The sequence below is a fragment of the Carassius gibelio genome, chromosome B16 (assembly GCF_023724105.1).
Source record: "Carassius gibelio isolate Cgi1373 ecotype wild population from Czech Republic chromosome B16, carGib1.2-hapl.c, whole genome shotgun sequence".
Classification (NCBI taxonomy): Eukaryota; Metazoa; Chordata; class Actinopteri; order Cypriniformes; family Cyprinidae; genus Carassius; species Carassius gibelio.
The window spans coordinates 19,775,685-19,794,557 of NC_068411.1; the positions used below are offsets into that span (position 1 = coordinate 19,775,685).

General features: G+C 37.8%; 2 protein-coding genes across 3 annotated transcripts; one reads left to right on the top strand and one right to left on the bottom strand.

The window, feature by feature from the left end:
- Positions 1 to 77: 77 nt before the first annotated feature.
- LOC127975090 (mothers against decapentaplegic homolog 4) lies at positions 78 to 11,019 on the bottom strand. Its single transcript, XM_052578868.1, has 12 exons — positions 10,941 to 11,019; positions 10,079 to 10,325; positions 6,722 to 6,896; positions 6,569 to 6,592; positions 6,109 to 6,300; positions 5,643 to 5,858; positions 5,344 to 5,448; positions 4,232 to 4,285; positions 3,952 to 4,135; positions 3,697 to 3,865; positions 3,334 to 3,472; positions 78 to 2,066 (listed from the first exon to the last, which is right to left on the bottom strand). The coding sequence occupies exons 2-12, from the start codon at positions 10,313 to 10,315 to the stop codon at positions 1,855 to 1,857; spliced, it is 1,707 nt and encodes a 568-aa protein (XP_052434828.1). The 5' UTR covers positions 10,316 to 10,325; positions 10,941 to 11,019; the 3' UTR covers positions 78 to 1,854.
- A 701-nt stretch (positions 11,020 to 11,720) lies between these two features.
- On the top strand, positions 11,721 to 15,001 carry chtopb (chromatin target of PRMT1b). Of its 2 annotated transcripts, none has more exons than XM_052579014.1 (7): positions 11,721 to 11,856; positions 12,118 to 12,232; positions 12,327 to 12,477; positions 12,573 to 12,723; positions 12,818 to 12,925; positions 13,528 to 13,572; positions 14,027 to 15,001. In XM_052579014.1, exons 2-7 carry the CDS (start codon positions 12,168 to 12,170, stop codon positions 14,215 to 14,217), a joined length of 711 nt encoding a protein of 236 aa, XP_052434974.1. In that variant the 5' UTR covers positions 11,721 to 11,856; positions 12,118 to 12,167; the 3' UTR covers positions 14,218 to 15,001. The 2 variants fall into 2 exon arrangements, with proteins under 2 accessions (XP_052434974.1, XP_052434975.1); XM_052579015.1 differs by having other exon boundaries at positions 12,830 to 12,925.
- The last annotated feature ends 3,872 nt before the right edge of the window (positions 15,002 to 18,873 follow it).

Below are 18,873 nucleotides of genomic sequence, written 5' to 3' on the forward strand. Positions count from 1 at the left end.
TGTTAAATAAGCAAGAAGTCCAAAATTCTAATAGGCCTATTCATGATACAGTTTCAGGGTTTTCCAAACAATCCAAATAAGTTACTAAAAGGGTTACATATTTTATTTGTTTACTTGCATGTCATGTGACCATTAACTGTTAACAGAAAACTGTAACCATGCAAACGTGTTCTTAAATAATTGAAATATTAACTTAAAATCTCAGCGGGTACTTCAAGTAAATATTTAAGGTCAAAGGGGTTCGGCTGAAAAAAAGTTGGGTAATTCCCAACCTATGGACCCTTTGCTATCCCATGAGGCCAGAAGGGTGATATACGTACCAAGAAAGTTGCTATTCTGTGATTGTTTTTATATTATGCCAGATGTAATATATCTTCTATAGCGGACAAATGCTGCCTAATGAATTTAGGATATTAGTGTTTTTATTTTGTAGTGATTGTTTTATGGAAGCAATAAGGCACTCGAGTGCATGCTGTATTTACAGTTACGGCTGAAGCAGCGTTGGATAAGGGTCCTGGAACCTACATCCTACAAAAATAAAAGGCATTTGGCAAAAATAATTTAGGAAACCCATCACTAGGAGGCGTCCTGCCTAACTCACTTTTATCATGAATATATTCAGAATATAGCACATCCTCTCACAGAAACCTTGAATTAAATACAGTTTGTAAAAAAGCTAAAACTTCAGATGCAAAGCAGCATATGAGGGAATGCAATACTTAAAAAAAAAAAAAACACTAGGTGTCCAGAAATCAGTGTAAAGGCTTATAAATGCTTTTCTGCATGTACGAAGTGTCAGACTGTTTTAACACACAGCACTGTTTAATATCTCTCTCATGTATAGCCTAGCAGACAAAAATCCCACTGTTATCAAAACTTTTATCTCTGTATCACTGAATTGTAAACTATTATGGCATTCATAAGTTAAATGTCATTAAAACTGCAGATTCTTTGACCTCACTTCATTAAGTCTTTGGTCTCATTTCAAGATTTTTCAGATAAAATATACTGCCTTGTAGAATACAGCACTTCTACTGTCCTGCCGTTTATAAATGCATTTATTCCCGGACATCCTGCCTGCACTCAGCACTCAGATCAGCTGACACTTTTAAGAACTATGATACATCAGATCGAGTCAGAGCTTTAACCCTCAGAGACCCAGAAGAACTGCAATGTTTGTTTAAAGCAATTAAATAATAACCAGTTACACACACACACACACACACTGCACTTTGCATACACTTTAATATGAATATTTATTACTTCTTAACCTTGCTGGTTGACTAGTTGATATATATTGTTTTTCGAATTGTGATGTCAATTCAAAACTTTCATTTAGTGTTTTGAAAAATAGTGAAATTTCACAACCCTAAATGTTTTGGCAACATTTTGTTTTAAATTATACCTTTATTTAAATTTTGCCATACCAAAGCAGTCTTTATAACCACTGGCTTTCTACAGACATGTTAAAGGGTTAAAAATCTCATTAATATCTATTCCTGGGTCTCTGAGGATTAAGCATATTAATCGTGTTATCACATGAATCTTTCTCTCCCTTTTAACCAACTTTCTTTCACCTCTTCTGGACCTCCATTAGTGTGAACTCATCAGCAGGGCCTTTGGTCTGTGTTACCATGACAACCAGGTCAACAGTCCCAAGAGTGGACTAAACACTGGTCAGTTCAGAGGCACTTTGCTGGCCAAGGCTGTGGAAAGACAGTGTGTGTGAAGGCTTATGTGTGTATGTGGTACTATGAGTCACTGTTTGCCTGTGTAGGTGTGTGTATCTCTTTCTCTCTGTCTGTCGTCCTCCCTGTTTTTGTGACAGGTCTTGTCTATTTTGCAGTCTGTGGGTCAGTTGGCAGGTCCGGGGTCAGCGAGGGGCATGGTGTGCAGGACCTCGTCCAACAGCTGCAGGGCACGGTGTAGATGAACTTCCACCCAGCACGGTGTCTGTTTGATGGTCTGTCGAGGGTAGTCGGGTCCCCAGCCTTTTACAAAACTCAGCCGCAGGATACACAAACGTCTCAGGTCATCAACACCTATTCCAGCAGCCGCCGACAGACCTGTGAACGAGAATGAGGAAGAGTGTGTTGTGCATTACAGGAAACAAGTACAATTTTGGAATTTGAAATATGAAACCCGTAAAAGCTTTAAAGTAAAAAATTCAACAATTAATCTCCTCTGTATCTCTCTGTATCACCGTAGTACCATTTGGGAGAATATCTGCTGAACGCAAGCAGTTTACGCTCTTTTGTGTCAGCCGCAACAAAAGGATATATTTTCTACATGTATTTATGCTTTAATTTGAATGGAAACAGCGCATCAGTTCAGCGTAGCTGACAGAAGAGCGTAAGCTGGTTGCGTTCAGCAGATATTCTCCAAAATGGTACCACGGTGATGCAGAGAGATACAGAGGAGATTAATTGTTGAATAAATTTGTTATTTTTGTTTTCTTTGCATACAAAAAACTATTCACTTCGCTTCATAACGTTACAGTTGAACCACTGATGGCAGATGGACTATTCTGACAATGCTTTTCAAACTTTTCTGGACCATGGCAGTGCAATTTACTTGGCAGTCTATGGGACAATCACACTCAGTCACAAGCCTCCCGGTTTTCATCCAAAATATCTTAAATTGTGTTCCGAAGACGAACAAACCTTTACGGGTTTGGAACAACATGGGGATAAGTGATTAATGACAAAATTTGTAGAGGAGTATCCAAACTATGCCATTCAATTTCTATTTAATTAATAGAGGAGTATGAGTCTTTTAAATCATTTGTTAAAAGGACTACTTCAAAAGAGACAAGAGTTTGTGAATAGGACTAACCTGGTATGTTTTTGATTCACTAAAATGAACCAGTTCATAAAAGTAATTTGTTCATGAATCAAAATACACTGGTCATGCTGAAAGTTTTTATTCACTAAAAAGAACCAGTTCACAAAAGTACTTTTTTTATGAATCAAAATACACTGGTTGTGCTGTAAGTTTTTGATTCACTAAATATAAATAGTTTATAAGAATAATTTGGTCATGAATCAAACTACACTGGTCATGCCGTATATTATTGATTCTCTAAATGAACTGCATTGGCATTATTATGTTGTACACATGTTTTTCATCACATCACGTTCAATTCACACTATAAAATCTGATAAATTACTTGTTTTACTGTGGGGATTTATATTCAGTGCACTGCAGTTTAGGAAAGACTGGCAACACAGAGTAAACAACACAGTCTTGGGGTTTTAGGAAAAGTTAACAAGATTGTTCAAATAGTGATCACATTGAACTGGAAAATCTGTGTTTTTGGGACCAGCAACTCACTGATGGCTGGAGCGATTCCTCCAACACTGCCAGGCCCCGGGATGTTCCCAGCCACTGCTGCAGCCTGTGCAGCCGCTGCTGCCTGCGCAGTCGCTGCTTGCTGCTGCATCTGCCTGTGACACTGACGAAGATCAAACACCTAAGGGGAATAAACTGCTCTTAGTTCACAAACACTTACTGATCCAGATATTTTAGTCCTCGTCTACAACTTTATGCTTAACTTTACTGATTATGCTTGCTTTCTGGAACAATTTCATTAAGAGTTGTCTGGCCCAAAGTTGTTCCCCTGGTTTTGACATCTGATTTAATTGCAAAGAAGAAATCAGTGCTAAAGAGTGATGTCATTACTCTTTCATCATGTACCTTAATGAGGGCTCCTGGGTAGATCTTGTGAACAGCATCCCCTGGCGCTCTCCCTGCCTCTCTGTCCAGGTAGTAACTTTGCACGAATACAGCATGGTCACTTAGGCAACGCATCCACACGTCCCCCTCTCCACGGCACTCCAGCTGAACACCTTTACCAATGTGAAGCCTGTTGGGCGGATGTCAGGTTTTCAAAAGCTTGAATCTCCAGCGATGGATGAAAGTGTATAAGAATTATGTTGAACGCACACTGACCGTGCCCTCTCGCTGGCATCAGTTCGGTGAACATTGCTGAGCTGACCCAAACAAAAGCGGTCCCCACCTGAGGGGTCCACATATCCATCTACTGTCACCACAGGACAGTTGGCCAGAACTTTAAACATCTCCCCGACCTGCACATCCATCTCGAAGTAAGAGATTGAGCACCAGAACTCTGGGCCTGCAGTGCACAAACAAATGACACAATAATTTAATACATAGTGTGGTTTATGTAAATGTGTTTGTGTGTGTATGTGTGTGTGTGTGTGTGTTGTACCTGGATGGTTAGAAACTGGTTGAGGGTATGAGGCTGGTGTGTGATGCTGAGACCCTAATAACAGTATAAAAATAACATTAACACAATTAAAAACAAAATGATACAATGACGATAAAGATGAAAGTGAGATGCATAAATTCATTTCTATTATATAATACTATTTCTAGAACGACAACTCTCAGAAAATTTTAGCATTGTAATGGATATGACAGTGTTAACATATTTGGTCTCGGCGGAATAGATCTGCTATGCTGCTGCTGCTGGATTATTGCTGCTGTTGGTTATTCCTGTTGGTTATTGCTGAACTTGCTACTGCCAATGCATACAGTGATACGTTGCTGTGAGTATTTAAGACATACTGTTGCTGCACAAATATAGCATATAAAATAACCTGTAGCAGATCTATACAGGTGGAGCTGGGGAAGATGTATGTATGTATGTATGTATGTGTATGTATGTATGTATGTATGTATGTATGTATGTATGTATGTATGTATGTATATATATATATATATATATATATATATATATATATATATATATATATATATATATATATGGCTTTGTTTCTGGTTCAATGTTTTCTTGTTTTTAATTTTGATATTTTTTGCCTTGTCCTGTCTAGTCATGTGATTCCCTTACCCTCATGTTATCCTGCTATTGGTTCTTTGGTTCATGTTTTAAGTTCTCATTGGTTGTGATGTGTCCTGTCTCTCTTTGGTTGGTTCTTGTCATGTGACCCATGTTGTTTGATATACATAGCTCTCATGTTGCCATTGACTCCTGTTGAGTATTGATGTTGTAACCAGCGGTTGGTGAGTCAAGTCTGTTCGTGCCAAGCCAAGCCAAGCCAAGCCAAGTCAAGGCAAGTCAAGTCAAGTCAAGTCAAGTCAAGTCAAGTCTGTTTGGATTATGTTAGTATTTTGGATTATTTTTTAAATAAAGCTGCACTTAAGTTCTTGAATTCACCATCAGTGGACTGCTTGTTACAATATATTATATATATATATATTATGCATTTATATATTTTACTTGAAATTATAAAATTATTTTACGATTATTATCTATATTTTACAGAAATGTGTTGACATGAAACATGTAAGTGTACATACAGAAGTGGCTAGTGTGAGGGGAAGGGGTTTGCTGATGACTCCGTCCATTCTGCTGTGGTCCAGCAGGAGTATAGGAGGCTGTGCTGGTCCCTGTCCAGGTTGTTGCTGATATGTAAAAAAAAAAACACATATAATATTTAACTGATTTCATATATCGGTCTTTCACTGATAATGTCATACAGATGAACTGCCTTACAAACATACACAACTTGTAAAGTCTTCAACAAGGTCAATGGTATAAAATTCAACAAGGTCAATGGTCAGTACATGACCCTATGTGATTTATAAAAAGAACTCACTGTGGTAAGTTCCCTGTGTCTGCGTGTGCTTTGAGGTGCTGTATTCACTCTGGCTGACAGAGGGCTGCTGGGAAGAAGGCTGGCTGTGTGTGGGTGCGTGACTGTGTGTTGGGGTGGAAGGTGGAGAGCTGGAGGTCAAGGCACGTCCCGCTGGGGATGCGATCTGTAACAGTCCCTCAGGATGTTCTGCCTGCATTGACAACCTGGATGCACTTGCTTTAGAGAGAGAACAAGATCAATAATGTTTTACTGTCTCAATATAAAAAATATAAAAAATAATGTAATAAAAATGACTGAATAAAGAAAAGCTTATTAAATATCCCCTTTAATGCAATTAGATTTGTTTTTAGTTCAAATCATTCAATTGCACTGAAACATAGTTACTACATTCATTTTTATGATTACACTGCCAACACCGCTTTGCAACAAAACCTTTTTGTACTTTGTACTGCTTTGCTGTACTTACAGGATGGAGAGAGGGGCAGGCTGGGGTAGAGAGTGACCGAGGAAGTGGTCCGCTGGGGCGGCTCTGGGGACATCAGTCTCAGCGGCTGTGGGCTGTAGTGATCTGGAGGGTGATGGTCTCGCTGTAAGGTCATACTCGACGGACCCTCCATCTGGATGCAGTCATGTATGTGCTCTTCTTTTATCAGCCTGCCTAAGGGATGAGAACGAGTGTCAAAACATCTTTGAGCTCCTCTCCAAACTCCTGTCCCTGTTTGTCTCTTTCACTGCAAGGCAAGTCCTTGCATGTCTTGATCTGACACATTTTCTGGCTGTCTCTGTCTGATTAAAGGCTGGCTGCCAGCAGCGCAGCAATCAGGGCCATCATCAATTAGCCCGGATGAATGCTTGAGATATTTTCACATGTGAAGAAGAAATACAAGTGCTAATGTCCTCCACTATTTACTCAGAACTCCACTCACCTGTGTTTGGTAAACTGAATCCAACTGAGAAGAAAGAAAAAATATAGAGTGAAACATTCATTGCATGTTATTTATCAAAATATTTCCTTGTGGTAAAAGTAATGAAAAATGTTTAGTTAGTTTCATAGTTCGTGCTTTTAGTTAGATACGCACCAATCCCAGGGGACACCACGCGCTCATAGTGGTAGGGGTTCACACACACGTTATCGTACTTCAGATCGAATGCATACTGACAGAACTTGACATGCTTGAGTTCATTCTTGTGAAGGTCCGGCCATCGCCACAGACGAGCGTATATGACATGAGGGAAACCTTTCCGCCCAGCCACCTGAGGAGTAATCACAACATTACTATGTAGTGACATTATTATGTATTCTTAATTAAAGACCGTTAAAATCACAGCTTTATGTGGTTGTTAACTGTATCTGAGACTTGCATGTTCTTTCGTTTAAGTTACATGCAATTGAGTTATGAACACTCGGCAAAGAAAAGACCTGCTGATTTTTTACCTACTGACTTCTCTATATTCTGTTGAAATTTTTGTTCATCATTTTGATCTCCTATCTATTAAGTGTTATTATTACTGCACTGACCCCAGCATTTTCTGGAGTGCATGCACTGATAATCGCTTATCCTCGGTATCATATTCATTCTCAACCATGTCCTGAGTCCTAACACCATTCCAAAGAACTATTCTCTGAGAGAAAAATGATTTTGATGACTTTGGCTCACGAGAAAGACATAACTAATGGCTTAGAAATAGATGAGCTTGTTACAGTTTTTGCCAAACGAAATAGTAGACTGATGCTGTAATGTGTTGTAAAAACACAACTGGAAAATGTTACAATCATTTTCTCTCATCTCTGTTTAATATACCTTAAATATAAAACCAATGTGAAAGTTAGGGCTCAAAATAATAGTTACTATTAATGTCATTATTTATTCAGATGTGAATTAGCTAAAATGTTCTTTATGCCTCTACCGTTTAAAAGTTTGGGGTGAGTCCCTTATACGCAAAAAAAAAAAACAGCTCAATAAAACTCAATTAAAACAGTAATACTAAGAAATATTCTTACAATTTAAAATAACTGTTTTCTAATTTAATAATCTGTTATTGTAATGATCCCTGTGATGGAAAAGCTGAATTGTCAGCAGCAACTGCTCTAGACATCAGAAATCAGTCTAATATGCTGATTTGGTGCTCAAGATACATTCATACATTTTGTATGTATAGAAAATAAAAATAAAAATGTAAGATGTTTTTTTTTTCTTTATTTTCACTTTTTGTCAATTTATTGCATCAATCTAACTGTATTAAAATCTTACTACCCCAAAACTTCTGCATTGTGGTCTATATTTGTACACATTTTTCCAGTTCTATTTAGTTTTATTTCTAGTTTTAAATAAAATATGTTTTAGAGATAAGTTAACATATTAATTATATTGTATTATATATTTAGATAACATCAGATAAGATCATTTGAGGACATTTTTGTTGTATCTAAACAAGGCAAGCTATACATCTAAATTTTGATTCTAAGGATTTAAAGAGCTTTTGATACTACTTCACAATTCATTCATATTCAATATTAACTAGACAAAGAGTTAAGAATGGTCTAACTTTTGGATGGATGGACAGGTCTGAAGTCAGGGATGCTCTATCAGAAAAGATCACAGAAGATAAAAAGTACAGAGAAACATCTGACTCTGGTGTCAGAACATCTTCTCTTAATCATGTGTGAGTGGCAACATTGTGACCTCATTTGTTATTGGAATGACTTACAATTCTCCACCCAGGAGACTGACCTTCCTGAGCCAGTCAAAGCGGAGACAGTCGGCGCACAGTCAGAGACAGAGCTGGTCCACTGCCAAACCCATTACGTTTTACAAACTCACACAAAGACAGATCACCATATTAAACTCTCAGAACTCTCTCAATTTCATAAACACTGCATTTCTCCACTAATAAACCCTAATAGCTGTGCTTGACATGAAAAGTTCAGCTCAACTCCATACTGATGCACACATGCATTTAGAACTGGTTGCATAAATGTCCTACTTGAACACATTGCACTCATGCTTCAAATACTGACGTCTCGCTCCCACATACACAGACTGAGAGACAGACAGGCTTAAGCTTGGCCCCGCCCCTTTCCTGTGTTTCAGACAAAACAACCCTTCCTTGCCCTCCACCCGCCTCTCTCCCCGTCTACAGCTGGGGGAAGGGAAAACTCTCTGTCTCGCTCTCCACGGGTCTCTCTTCTCTCTCAAATCATGAAATTACTATTTTGAGAGAAAAGATTCCACGTTAACATCGCTCACACCTCGATTCTCCTCCTCGGATGGTTATAAATGCAGCAGAGGTGAAAGTCTGCCAGACTTTTGGTCTTTAAATGTGAAAACTGATCACATAACAAAATGTCACAGTTTATTAAAAAAACATTACGATATGATGGGGCTGTTTATTTGTTGGTAAAAGTGTTCATGCAGGCTTTTTTGGTTGACTGGCTCTTAAAGTGAATCTAGTTCAGTTAATTATGTTCTTGAAAATTCATTATAATGTACATGACACAAGTGAAGTCACGTCTGTCATGGAAGCAGCGTGGAACCTTCTAGGAAAAAATTGCAGTGTCTTTTTCTGTATTTTGACATGTAATTAACGCTGACATGCGGGAGCTTTATTTGATATTGTTTATGTTCAGATTTCATTTGAAGTGGAGAACTGGCCACATATCCTGTTTACACAATGTCAGTCACATTCAGAGAAATAATTAACATTGAAAAATTATTGCTCTTTTCCATAATAACAGACTATTTATGAGTAAGATGATACCTACAGTCTGGTATACAATCCATTACCCTGCTGAAATACCCTGAAGCATTGCTTAGCATTCAAGTTTCAGTGTTAATTCACTATTAGAGCATTCATATATATTTTTTTATATCTATATAGTTTAAATTAATTTTATTTCCACTTTAACCATTTTAGTACTTCAATCTACTGCTCTAATTTCACTCTGTTACTCTAATTTATTTCAGTTAATTAAGACAACATTTATAAGTTTGTATTTTTTTTTTAAAAGTGTTTTATTTCATATTTTTATTTAATCCTTGGTTAACAATTTTAAAAGTAGTGTAAGTTTTAGTTCAAAATGATAACACTGGCTCGTATGTGACTTGTTTTTAATGCTGGGATGCTTGTCTCCTTATCAGACTTCTTAACTAGATTAAATTGCTTCCTTGGTCAACCAGCATCATCAAAAGTCACTGACCAGTTGTGGATGAATCCTGTTAGCAGTTAAGTTTCACATGGATATGTTGGTTGACCAGACAGACCAGCTCCATTCCAGCTGAATTGACATAGCTAACTAGATTTCAACAGGGTAGACGTTTGTTTAGCATGGTCTTACATACTGTGAACTGTTACTCCAGATTACACGTTGTCTGATTTTGATTAAGTATGATTAATACGTGTCAAAAACAGATGGTGTGGGCCAGTAGTGCTCTGACCTGTAAACGTCCGTCCAGCGTTCTTTGTATGGTGACACACTTGCTTGGATGAACTCCATTTGTGGTGATAGCAGTGATGAGGGAGTCGAGCTCGTCTCTTTTTTCTTTGAGTTTCTTCACCAGGCTTTCGATGGCACGTTTGGCGAAGGTCTCATTCTCTCCTCCCTGACGGTGGCACATCAGGCTGTGAACGATGCTTAAACATGCATCACTGCTGTTGGGCGCATTCACAGACATTCTGCTCCCACTAATTAAGAAGAGACGCAAAGACAAAATGGTACATGAATGTGGCCTGGGCACTTCAGCAACACTTAAAACTGTATGAATGTCATGGCACTGGATATAAAACAAATCATGTGGGAAATGTTTAAAAGAAAATGAAAGAACAAGCACAGTTTTCACTCGAAACATTTCACAAAAAGTTGATTTTCTAACTTTTCAAGTGTGGTAACATTGTCCACAAACTTTTGGGCAACTATATAGTCTTCAAAGCAATAAAAAAACTGGGCATTCAGACTAGCATTGCTGCACAGGTGATATAGAAAATAGGTTTTAATTTCATTTTTAACAGGCAGATACACACAAACAGAACAACGTTTAAGTATAAAAATACAGACTCCAATTCAATGTAACTATTCTTATTACTAAACAAATAAATTGATATGATATATCAAATAAATGACAGGTCCATCACTCTCAACTTATGTGGTAAACGCCGAACAGTTACTTCCTGACTCAGACACGTATTTATTCGGTTTCACTTTTTCTGAGACCGTATATAGTTACTGACACAACTATTAGTTACTAAATACATAAAACACAAACAACAAATCCACGTAAGTCAATATAAAGGACTACTTACAATGCAGTTAGGTGTCACGTGCGTACTCTTCTGTGTATGTCTGCGCACGTCTGACTCGCTCGCGGTACTTGCTCGAGAGAGAGAGAGAGAGAGAGAGAGAGAGAGAGAGAGAGGTAACTCCCCTGGCGACACAAATGTAGAGTTAAAATAAAGCGCAGTAAAACTAAAATCTGAAACGGAGACAAAGACCAACGGCCACAATTAAATAATGTAATGTAATGTAAGGCAATCTAAAACAAACATAACAAATAGTAATAAGCAATAAATCGGTTCGCAAAAAATAAAATAAAAAGTACAACTTTTCAAAGGAACATTGTGGTCGCTGCTCGAAATCCTTTTAAAGTTCTGTAGTGAAGTACCAAGATCTAACCCCGCTCAAAAACCAGGCTGATTTACCCGGTTGGCCAGCTCACTTGTATGGTAAAACATCTTAAATTGAATTTAGGATTATTCAAATCCATTTAGATTTCATTTTATGCATGAATAATAATACTACGGCTCAATAAGAAACCATTAACTGGGTGTTTTTGAATTTGATTGATGAAAACTTTATGAACCTTTTTTTTTTTTTTTTTTTACAGTACAATTGTGAATTAAATATGATACACAACAGATAAAAGTTTCTCTCAAGGCTTAAACATCTAACATAACTCCAATAGTGAATTAAAAAAAAATAAAACTTTATGCAAAAATATTATCCATATCACATTTTAATAATTAATTTAAAAATAGAATAAAAGAAATGCTATTCTTTGAGGCGGATTGTAGTGTCTATGTGCTCTATGTCCAGTAGAGGGCGGTAAATATTCAGTGAGGGTGAACCTCTAACTGTGACTGTCCCAAACTCTACACACCTGGGCACAAAACATCCGACTTCACGTTGTGCTGTTCGCCTGCATTGATGCTAACTTGAATGGTGGGAAATCAATAAAGGCGGCTTTATAGTCTAATCTTTATAGTCTAAATATGAACGTATGCGACTTTGGTTAAATTTTGCACGTTCAAATGTTTGCTAAGTTTTGTTCCTTGCAAGATTCAAGATCTAAAATGCTAATTCAGCAAATCGGTTGACTGCTGAATTAGCCAAGACCCAGACATACTCTTAGAATTAGGACTGTAGGGTAAAGTAATTTGTCAACACTAGTTTCACTTCTGATTCTGCTTTTTTTTTTTTTAGCATATGTTTGTCTGAAAGTCTGACTTGTACACAGCAAGCTGGATGCAAAAATGAATCCTCAGGATTCCCAAAAGATCATCCTGAACAGCACATGCACCGTCTCTCTGCATGACCGGTGAGAATTAATCTTGCAGTCCTGCTTTTATCGAAATGTAGTTCAGAGATACATTTGTTTCCACTGTAATGTGTTGTGATTCTCCTCCCTGAAGCTTCACCGGTTTGCTGAAGCATCAGTCGGCAGATGTGATGGACATCACAGCCGCAGTGAACCAGCAGACTGCAGCCTCTCTGAAGAACCAGCGTCTGGCTCTGGAGATGGCCAACAGACCTACTGTGCTGGCCGCCCTTCATAACACATCTGTCAGGCACATTCTGTTTGACGAAATACAGAACTCTCAGAGCTGATGTTCTCTGATAGTAGACTAAATAGTTTCTGTGACTCTTCCTCTCTGCAGAATATAAATAATCAACTGTGCAAAGTGAGCGTGAAGGCGAGACTAGGCTGTCCCATGGGGAGAGGGGGCATGATGGAATTGCGGGGGCAAAAGAGGGGAAGAGGGGGCGGTGGCAGAAGAGGACTGGTCAAAGGATTTTCTTCAAGGAGAAGTGAGTGAGAGAGTAGATGAGATAAACATCAGCATTACATTATATCGCATGCATGAGTTTTGGGGTACAGGCATAAGATGTCAGCAAGGGTTAGTCTCCTCTCTAGGTGATCAGAAGGGGTGGAGCCAGCTACAGCATGGAGGAATTGTGAATTGGACTGGACCAGTGAGAAACAGAGGGGGAGGAGCCATTATAAAGACAGGTGAGAACATAGAGGTCTGTCAAACCTGTCCCAACAACCACACTTAACAGTATTTGCACTTGACCACTTGTTTACTTGCATGACAAGTGTTCAAGTGGCCATGAAGAGTGAATACTGCAAGTGTGCAAAGAATACTTTTTAAAATATTCTTTCTTCTAAATGTCCATTCATTAGTCACTATGTAACAGATGACAGTTAAATTGTGGTGCTTCTAAATAAGAGATAAAAGCAGTTGCAGACATTTTTACAAAATACAACTACTCATTTCTGTATCAATAAAACGTGCAACACTTTACTAATTAAGTCTAATTCTAGTGAAAATCGAATCAATTTAACTTACACAAGTTTTTCTTGATTTCTCTCAAATGTGGGGTGCATGAGTTCAATGCTTGGCCCCAGACATATGCAACTTTAATGCTGCCATCTTTGCATCTGTAAAACATTGGTTATTAATAATTAATTTTATGCCGAACAAAAATAACACCATCAAAACCCCATTGCTCCATTTTGCACTGAAAATGTTATATTTAAGACCAGAATTATTTGGGGATTTTGTTCCAATTCAACCTTAGCAACTCTTTCCTAATGTCTGGATTCTTCAGAAGGAAATGCAGAGCGGCAGGTGCCACATCCAGGAACAGCACAAGGTTTGGCAAACTTTCCCATCTTACTAGTTCTCTTGTTGATTAGATTATAGAAGTAATTATCCAGCATATTTAACTGCTTTGTAACTGGGAAAGTTTCTGATCAGCTTATACTTGCTTATACAGTGTTGCTGATGTGTAAATCTGATTGCAGTAACTTACCTGGTTATGGAAACACTTAAAAAAATGGGCTTTGTTCCATTTCTTTTCAAATGCAGATAAACTGATTTCTTGATTATTATTTTTTACTCTGCTCAGCAGCTCTGAGCACTAAAAAACTTGCAAATGTTTCTCTCAAAAATACATTTTTTTATTAATATTGTAAGAATGTCATGCAGATTTGTCACTCTCACTTGTCTCATTGAAGTGATGCGATTGGATTCAGTGCATGCAAATGTTTGCAGTCATAACCATCACTCTGTTTTAACTATGAAATAACTCTGGTTTATCTGCACAGGGGCCGGCCGTTTTACGTCTGTCAGTAGGGCACATTCAAGGTGCAGCCGAGCCAGATTCAGCAGCCCCCAGATTGCTTCTCGGGAGCAGTTGGATAAACAACTGGATGAGTACATGTCCATGACCAAGAGTCATATGGATGCAGAGCTGGATGCATATATGGCTGAGGTGGATTTGGGTGACAGTGTGTGATTGAGCTCCACCTCATATTCCTTAGTTCAACTCTTAAGTAATGGAGCATGTAGTCTGACTTGCAGTTAGACTGCTCTGTTACAGAGCTATTTGTCCTTATTGATTGACTCCAGCAGACTTGAACTAATTGTGTATAATTGCCGCGTCCCTCAGAGCTCTGCTCCTTAGGAACCTCTGACTTCCAGTTTGTTACACTAATTGAACAATAATAATTTTTCCGGCAGTCTTACTGAACAAGAAGTCTTTGAAAGCTTTCAGAAGGCTTTGGCTGCTTTCTAGGAAAACTCTTTTTAGTAGTCCAGCATGATGTTGTTTCTGAGAAAACCGTTTCACTTTCTTTGATAAATCAGTTCCATTGAATACTCGTATTGAATGAACATGAGTCACCCCTCAGTTAAAAGTTTACTAGTTAATCTTTTTGTAAGCTGTTTGCAATTAGAAACAGATATGTTTAATAGCCAATATGACATCCTTTTCCTCGTGTTTTTCTTGTAAATTGTGTCAAGAATCATATTAGACCAATAATAATTCAGACATATTTAAGTTATAACTTAAGAGCTACTTCATGCGTCAGCCATCTTTTTTTTTTTCACAACAGGGTTTTGTATCATTCGGATTTGATTAGAATATGCAAGATTGACTGTGCACACTTATATTGCTGGATTATGTGCTACAGGTGGTGATTAAAAAAAAAAAGTTAAGTTGATGTGGAACTGTTTTAACACACATCCTTGTGGTGATAGTTGGGTTTCCTATTCTTTAATAAAATGTTTGTTAATTCCTATCTTTGTCTTTGGCTTCGTTTTCCCTTTATTTTTGCTTTATTTTATGTGCACTGGTGAAAAAAAAGAAATATAAACCCTTCACTTGGACGTCTGTGTTTATAACACAATTTTTCTAGTTCTATCACTGTCATGTATGAGCCAATGGTGATTATTTTGAAAATCCTATAAAGGCTAGTCAAATCAAAACACATCTACTAGAATTGCTAACATAAAACTATTTATTTGTAGTATTTTGTTCCTGCCATGTGCAGCTGAGTAATGATGGACCATTGGAGGACCGCAAAATTGTTTGTGCAGTCTCCTGTTGCTGTGGAAACAACTGAGTTGGCTTCTCTTTAGAAATCCATTTTCACCAAAACTGTGTCCTTTCATGCTGTCATTTTGTAGATCAGTGCTTTTATATAAGAGAACCCGGGGAAAGATGTATTTGGGCGTGCTTCAGTTGGATCATGTTTATCCTTTTCCCCGTAGTGTGTGGTATTCTGGATTATAGAAGCATCAGATGACTCAACCACTGAATCTCTCTGCACTCGAACCAGCATCCAGGGTCTCTGTCTGTGTCACAGGAGGATGAGGGTGTTCTTAGCACTCCAACAACTTTACACAGGTCCAGCTAAACAGCAGCCCATTTATTTAATCTGATGGAAAAATAGTGGTGGAAAAGAAACAGTTTCTTTCCAGTTTTGTTCTTGCCAGAAAATGTGAAATGTGTCAATACACAAACTTTTATTGCATTAAAAATGTTAAAATGTAATTGGCAAAGCAAATTTTTAGCTGCCATTACTCAAGTCTTCAGTTAAAAATATTTTTTTCACAAATGATTGTAATATGCTGATTTGCTGCTTGAGAAACATTTATCAATATCAAACAGTTGGAGAATTCAGTTCAGTAGTTGAAAACTGCTTCATGATACTTTTTTTCAGGATGCTTTGATGAATTGTAAGAAAGTAAGTTTGTTTAAACCAAACGTTTGAATAGTAGTAGATTATGGTTTCCACAAAAAAAAAAAAAAAAAAAAAAATTACAGCTGATTTTAGCAATGATGATGATAAGAAGGAATGTTTAAATGTAATTATTTCTGAAGGATCATGTGACACCAACAAATGAAGTTTGAATTAGTTTTGTTGTTTTTATTGTTATTAGGAAATACAGAACACTAGAAATTGGAGCTTCATTTAAGAAGAGAATTTTGAGAAATGACAGATGAGTTCCCAGCAGGGGGTGCTAGATGTTTGTAGTTTCCCAAAGTTTAAACATCCCAATAATATATGATTTAAGAAAATCGTCCCACAGAAAATAAATTGCAGTAGTTTAATTAGTATATCAGTAACTATTACATTGCTATGGTCCATTTCAATTCTGCCGGCTACATCATATTTTGTTTCAGAATTGCATGAGGAACTGCAATTTATGAAATTCTAAAACCAAAAGATTACATTATGTATGACAATTATGCTATTATAGAAATTGATTAGTGAAGGATCTGCCTCACTCACATTACCATCACCTCTGATAGAAGAGTCAGACTCTGAATATGAGGAGGTGACCCACTTCTTATTTTCTTCAATAAAATGAGAACACAACAGCCCCTGTATTTCATGCTTCCATAGGCATTTAATCTAAATGTATATGTAAAATAAAAGCCTCTCTCAGCCATTGCCCATCCCACTTGCTCCATCTTATCCCCCTGCAACATGTTTTTGGTGCTTCAAGCTGTTGGCTGAAACATTGCCTATTTGAAGTGCCAGACCACATTGTTACATATATCTGTCCTTGGCTGTTAAGGTGTGTTTAAGCATCCAGAAACACTATGTGGTCCGAATCCAATCTTCTTTGTCAAGCTATCTTCTTCATAGGACCAAGCTCACCCCAGGGAGGCTGTCGGTGTTCATTCAAGGAGTGAGTAAATGTTCTTTTGTGTGATTTATGCTGCTATCATAGAGAATTGGAGATTTGTTGTTTGTATACACACTCACGCTTATACAATATTAATTGTTTTCCTGAATTATTTACTACGTTTTATGTTCCTGCTCTGTTATAGAAGAGGAATCATGAGCTGTGAAATGTTTCAGATGGCAACAACATCTGAGCCTAAATGCCACTTGCTGTGCCATTTAAGACCCCATTTATCAGTTCAGCCAGTTCTCAGTTGGAAACAGGTAAAAGCTATCATGTCAAGCCTTTATTGTGTGCTCTGACATACTGTTTTTTTTTTTTCAGCCACCATCATGCATTGGTTCTTAACAGGAGCCAATTTGGCTAGTGAGCTGCCACCCTCCTCTCTTCTTTCCTGATCTATTGTGTTTAGACTGTATTGTGCCCACTCTGAAGACTAGAGGAGGGTTGCCATGGCATTCCTGCCAACAGCACTTCATTCAGCAGGAGATGGTGTCAGAGATGAAAGTAGCATGGTAGAACGACGCTGGCTGTCTCACCTTTGGCCCCTGTTTGAATGCGGTGCAAGGTGTGTGAAGACAAAGAATCAGGAATAAGTTTACATGAGCAAGGGCATCACTTTAGCATGATTGCCATAACTCACAAGTAACAGTAGATAACCACCTGTTCGACACTGGTATTAATGGAACTGCTCCTGTATACTCTGAGCTTTGTGCTGAGTGTTTTATGAAGGTTTGAGACAGCTAAATAGAAAGTCTCATTAAAGTGTACTGACACAAAATAGAGAAAAAAGAGCTTCTTACACAACCACATATTTTTATTTTCAGACTTTCTGGATTAGAATAAAAAATGAATGATGTGGGACTGGTGTGATTCCACCGCACCCCCCCCCCCACCCAAATGAGTATGAGTACACATCAGGATGATGATGTCATGTCATTGCTTGGTTTATTGTCTTCAGTTTGCAACAACACTCTGACAAGTTAAACGTTCTCATATGGGGTCTGAAAGTCTGATTAGCCTGCTCAACATGACTGGTAGTTTAAGCTGTCGTGCTTGTAACACAATGCCCCTCTTTTTCAGTGTAACCGTTTCTATCATGCAGAACACACCAACAATCCTACCTTAAAACCTAACCTGTAAGATGACCAATTAGCAATACTGATGTGTAGCAAAAATCTAATAAGTGCAATGATTTCAATCCTTTATACAACATTGATCATGTTTTCACTCATATTACAATAGTACATTTTTAGAAAATGCATGGATTTTGGTTTTCTGGTGGGGCTTTAAAAACATTTTCAAGGCCAAAATGGAAACGCATTGTGTGAGTACAAATTGTGTGAACCGCACATCTCAAGAAGTAGGTCAGTTTTTCAGAACGGCTGATAAAAGGAGTATCATTCATTAGCCTTTTGTCTGAGTGGGGCAGATCTGATTAGCAGACTAGGGTCCAGCATTTGCTAAACTATAATAGATATGTTTAGTTCCCACTAGTGCATGTAATGCTCATTGTATGTATTTATTCAAAATGTTCAAAATTTTTTCTACATGCAGTTCTATTTCAAAGTAACATGAGCACGTCCAGGTGCTGTCATTTCCTGCTACTCACCAGAATGATAAAGAGAGCGGAGATGGGAGCTGCTATGTATCCAGGAGCTTTCCTGCTTTAGGACCAGCAATGATTTCAGTTTAAGGTGTGTTTACACAATGGCAAAAAGCACAAGAACAGCTCTATTATGCATGTGTGTTTGACACATTTGACAAGATCATTGTCGGTCCAATACTGCTTCCTGTCTGCTGTGTGCTAGACTGAACAAGCTCCCTGGTTTTTCTGTCTCATTTTCTGCTTCACTTAAATAAGGGAATAAATATAAAGGAATGAAATATGGAGATAGAGATAGACGATGGAAAGGGAAATGTTGGAAGAGAGAGGGAGGGAGATGCTATTGTGTTGCATCCTGTTTTGGTAATT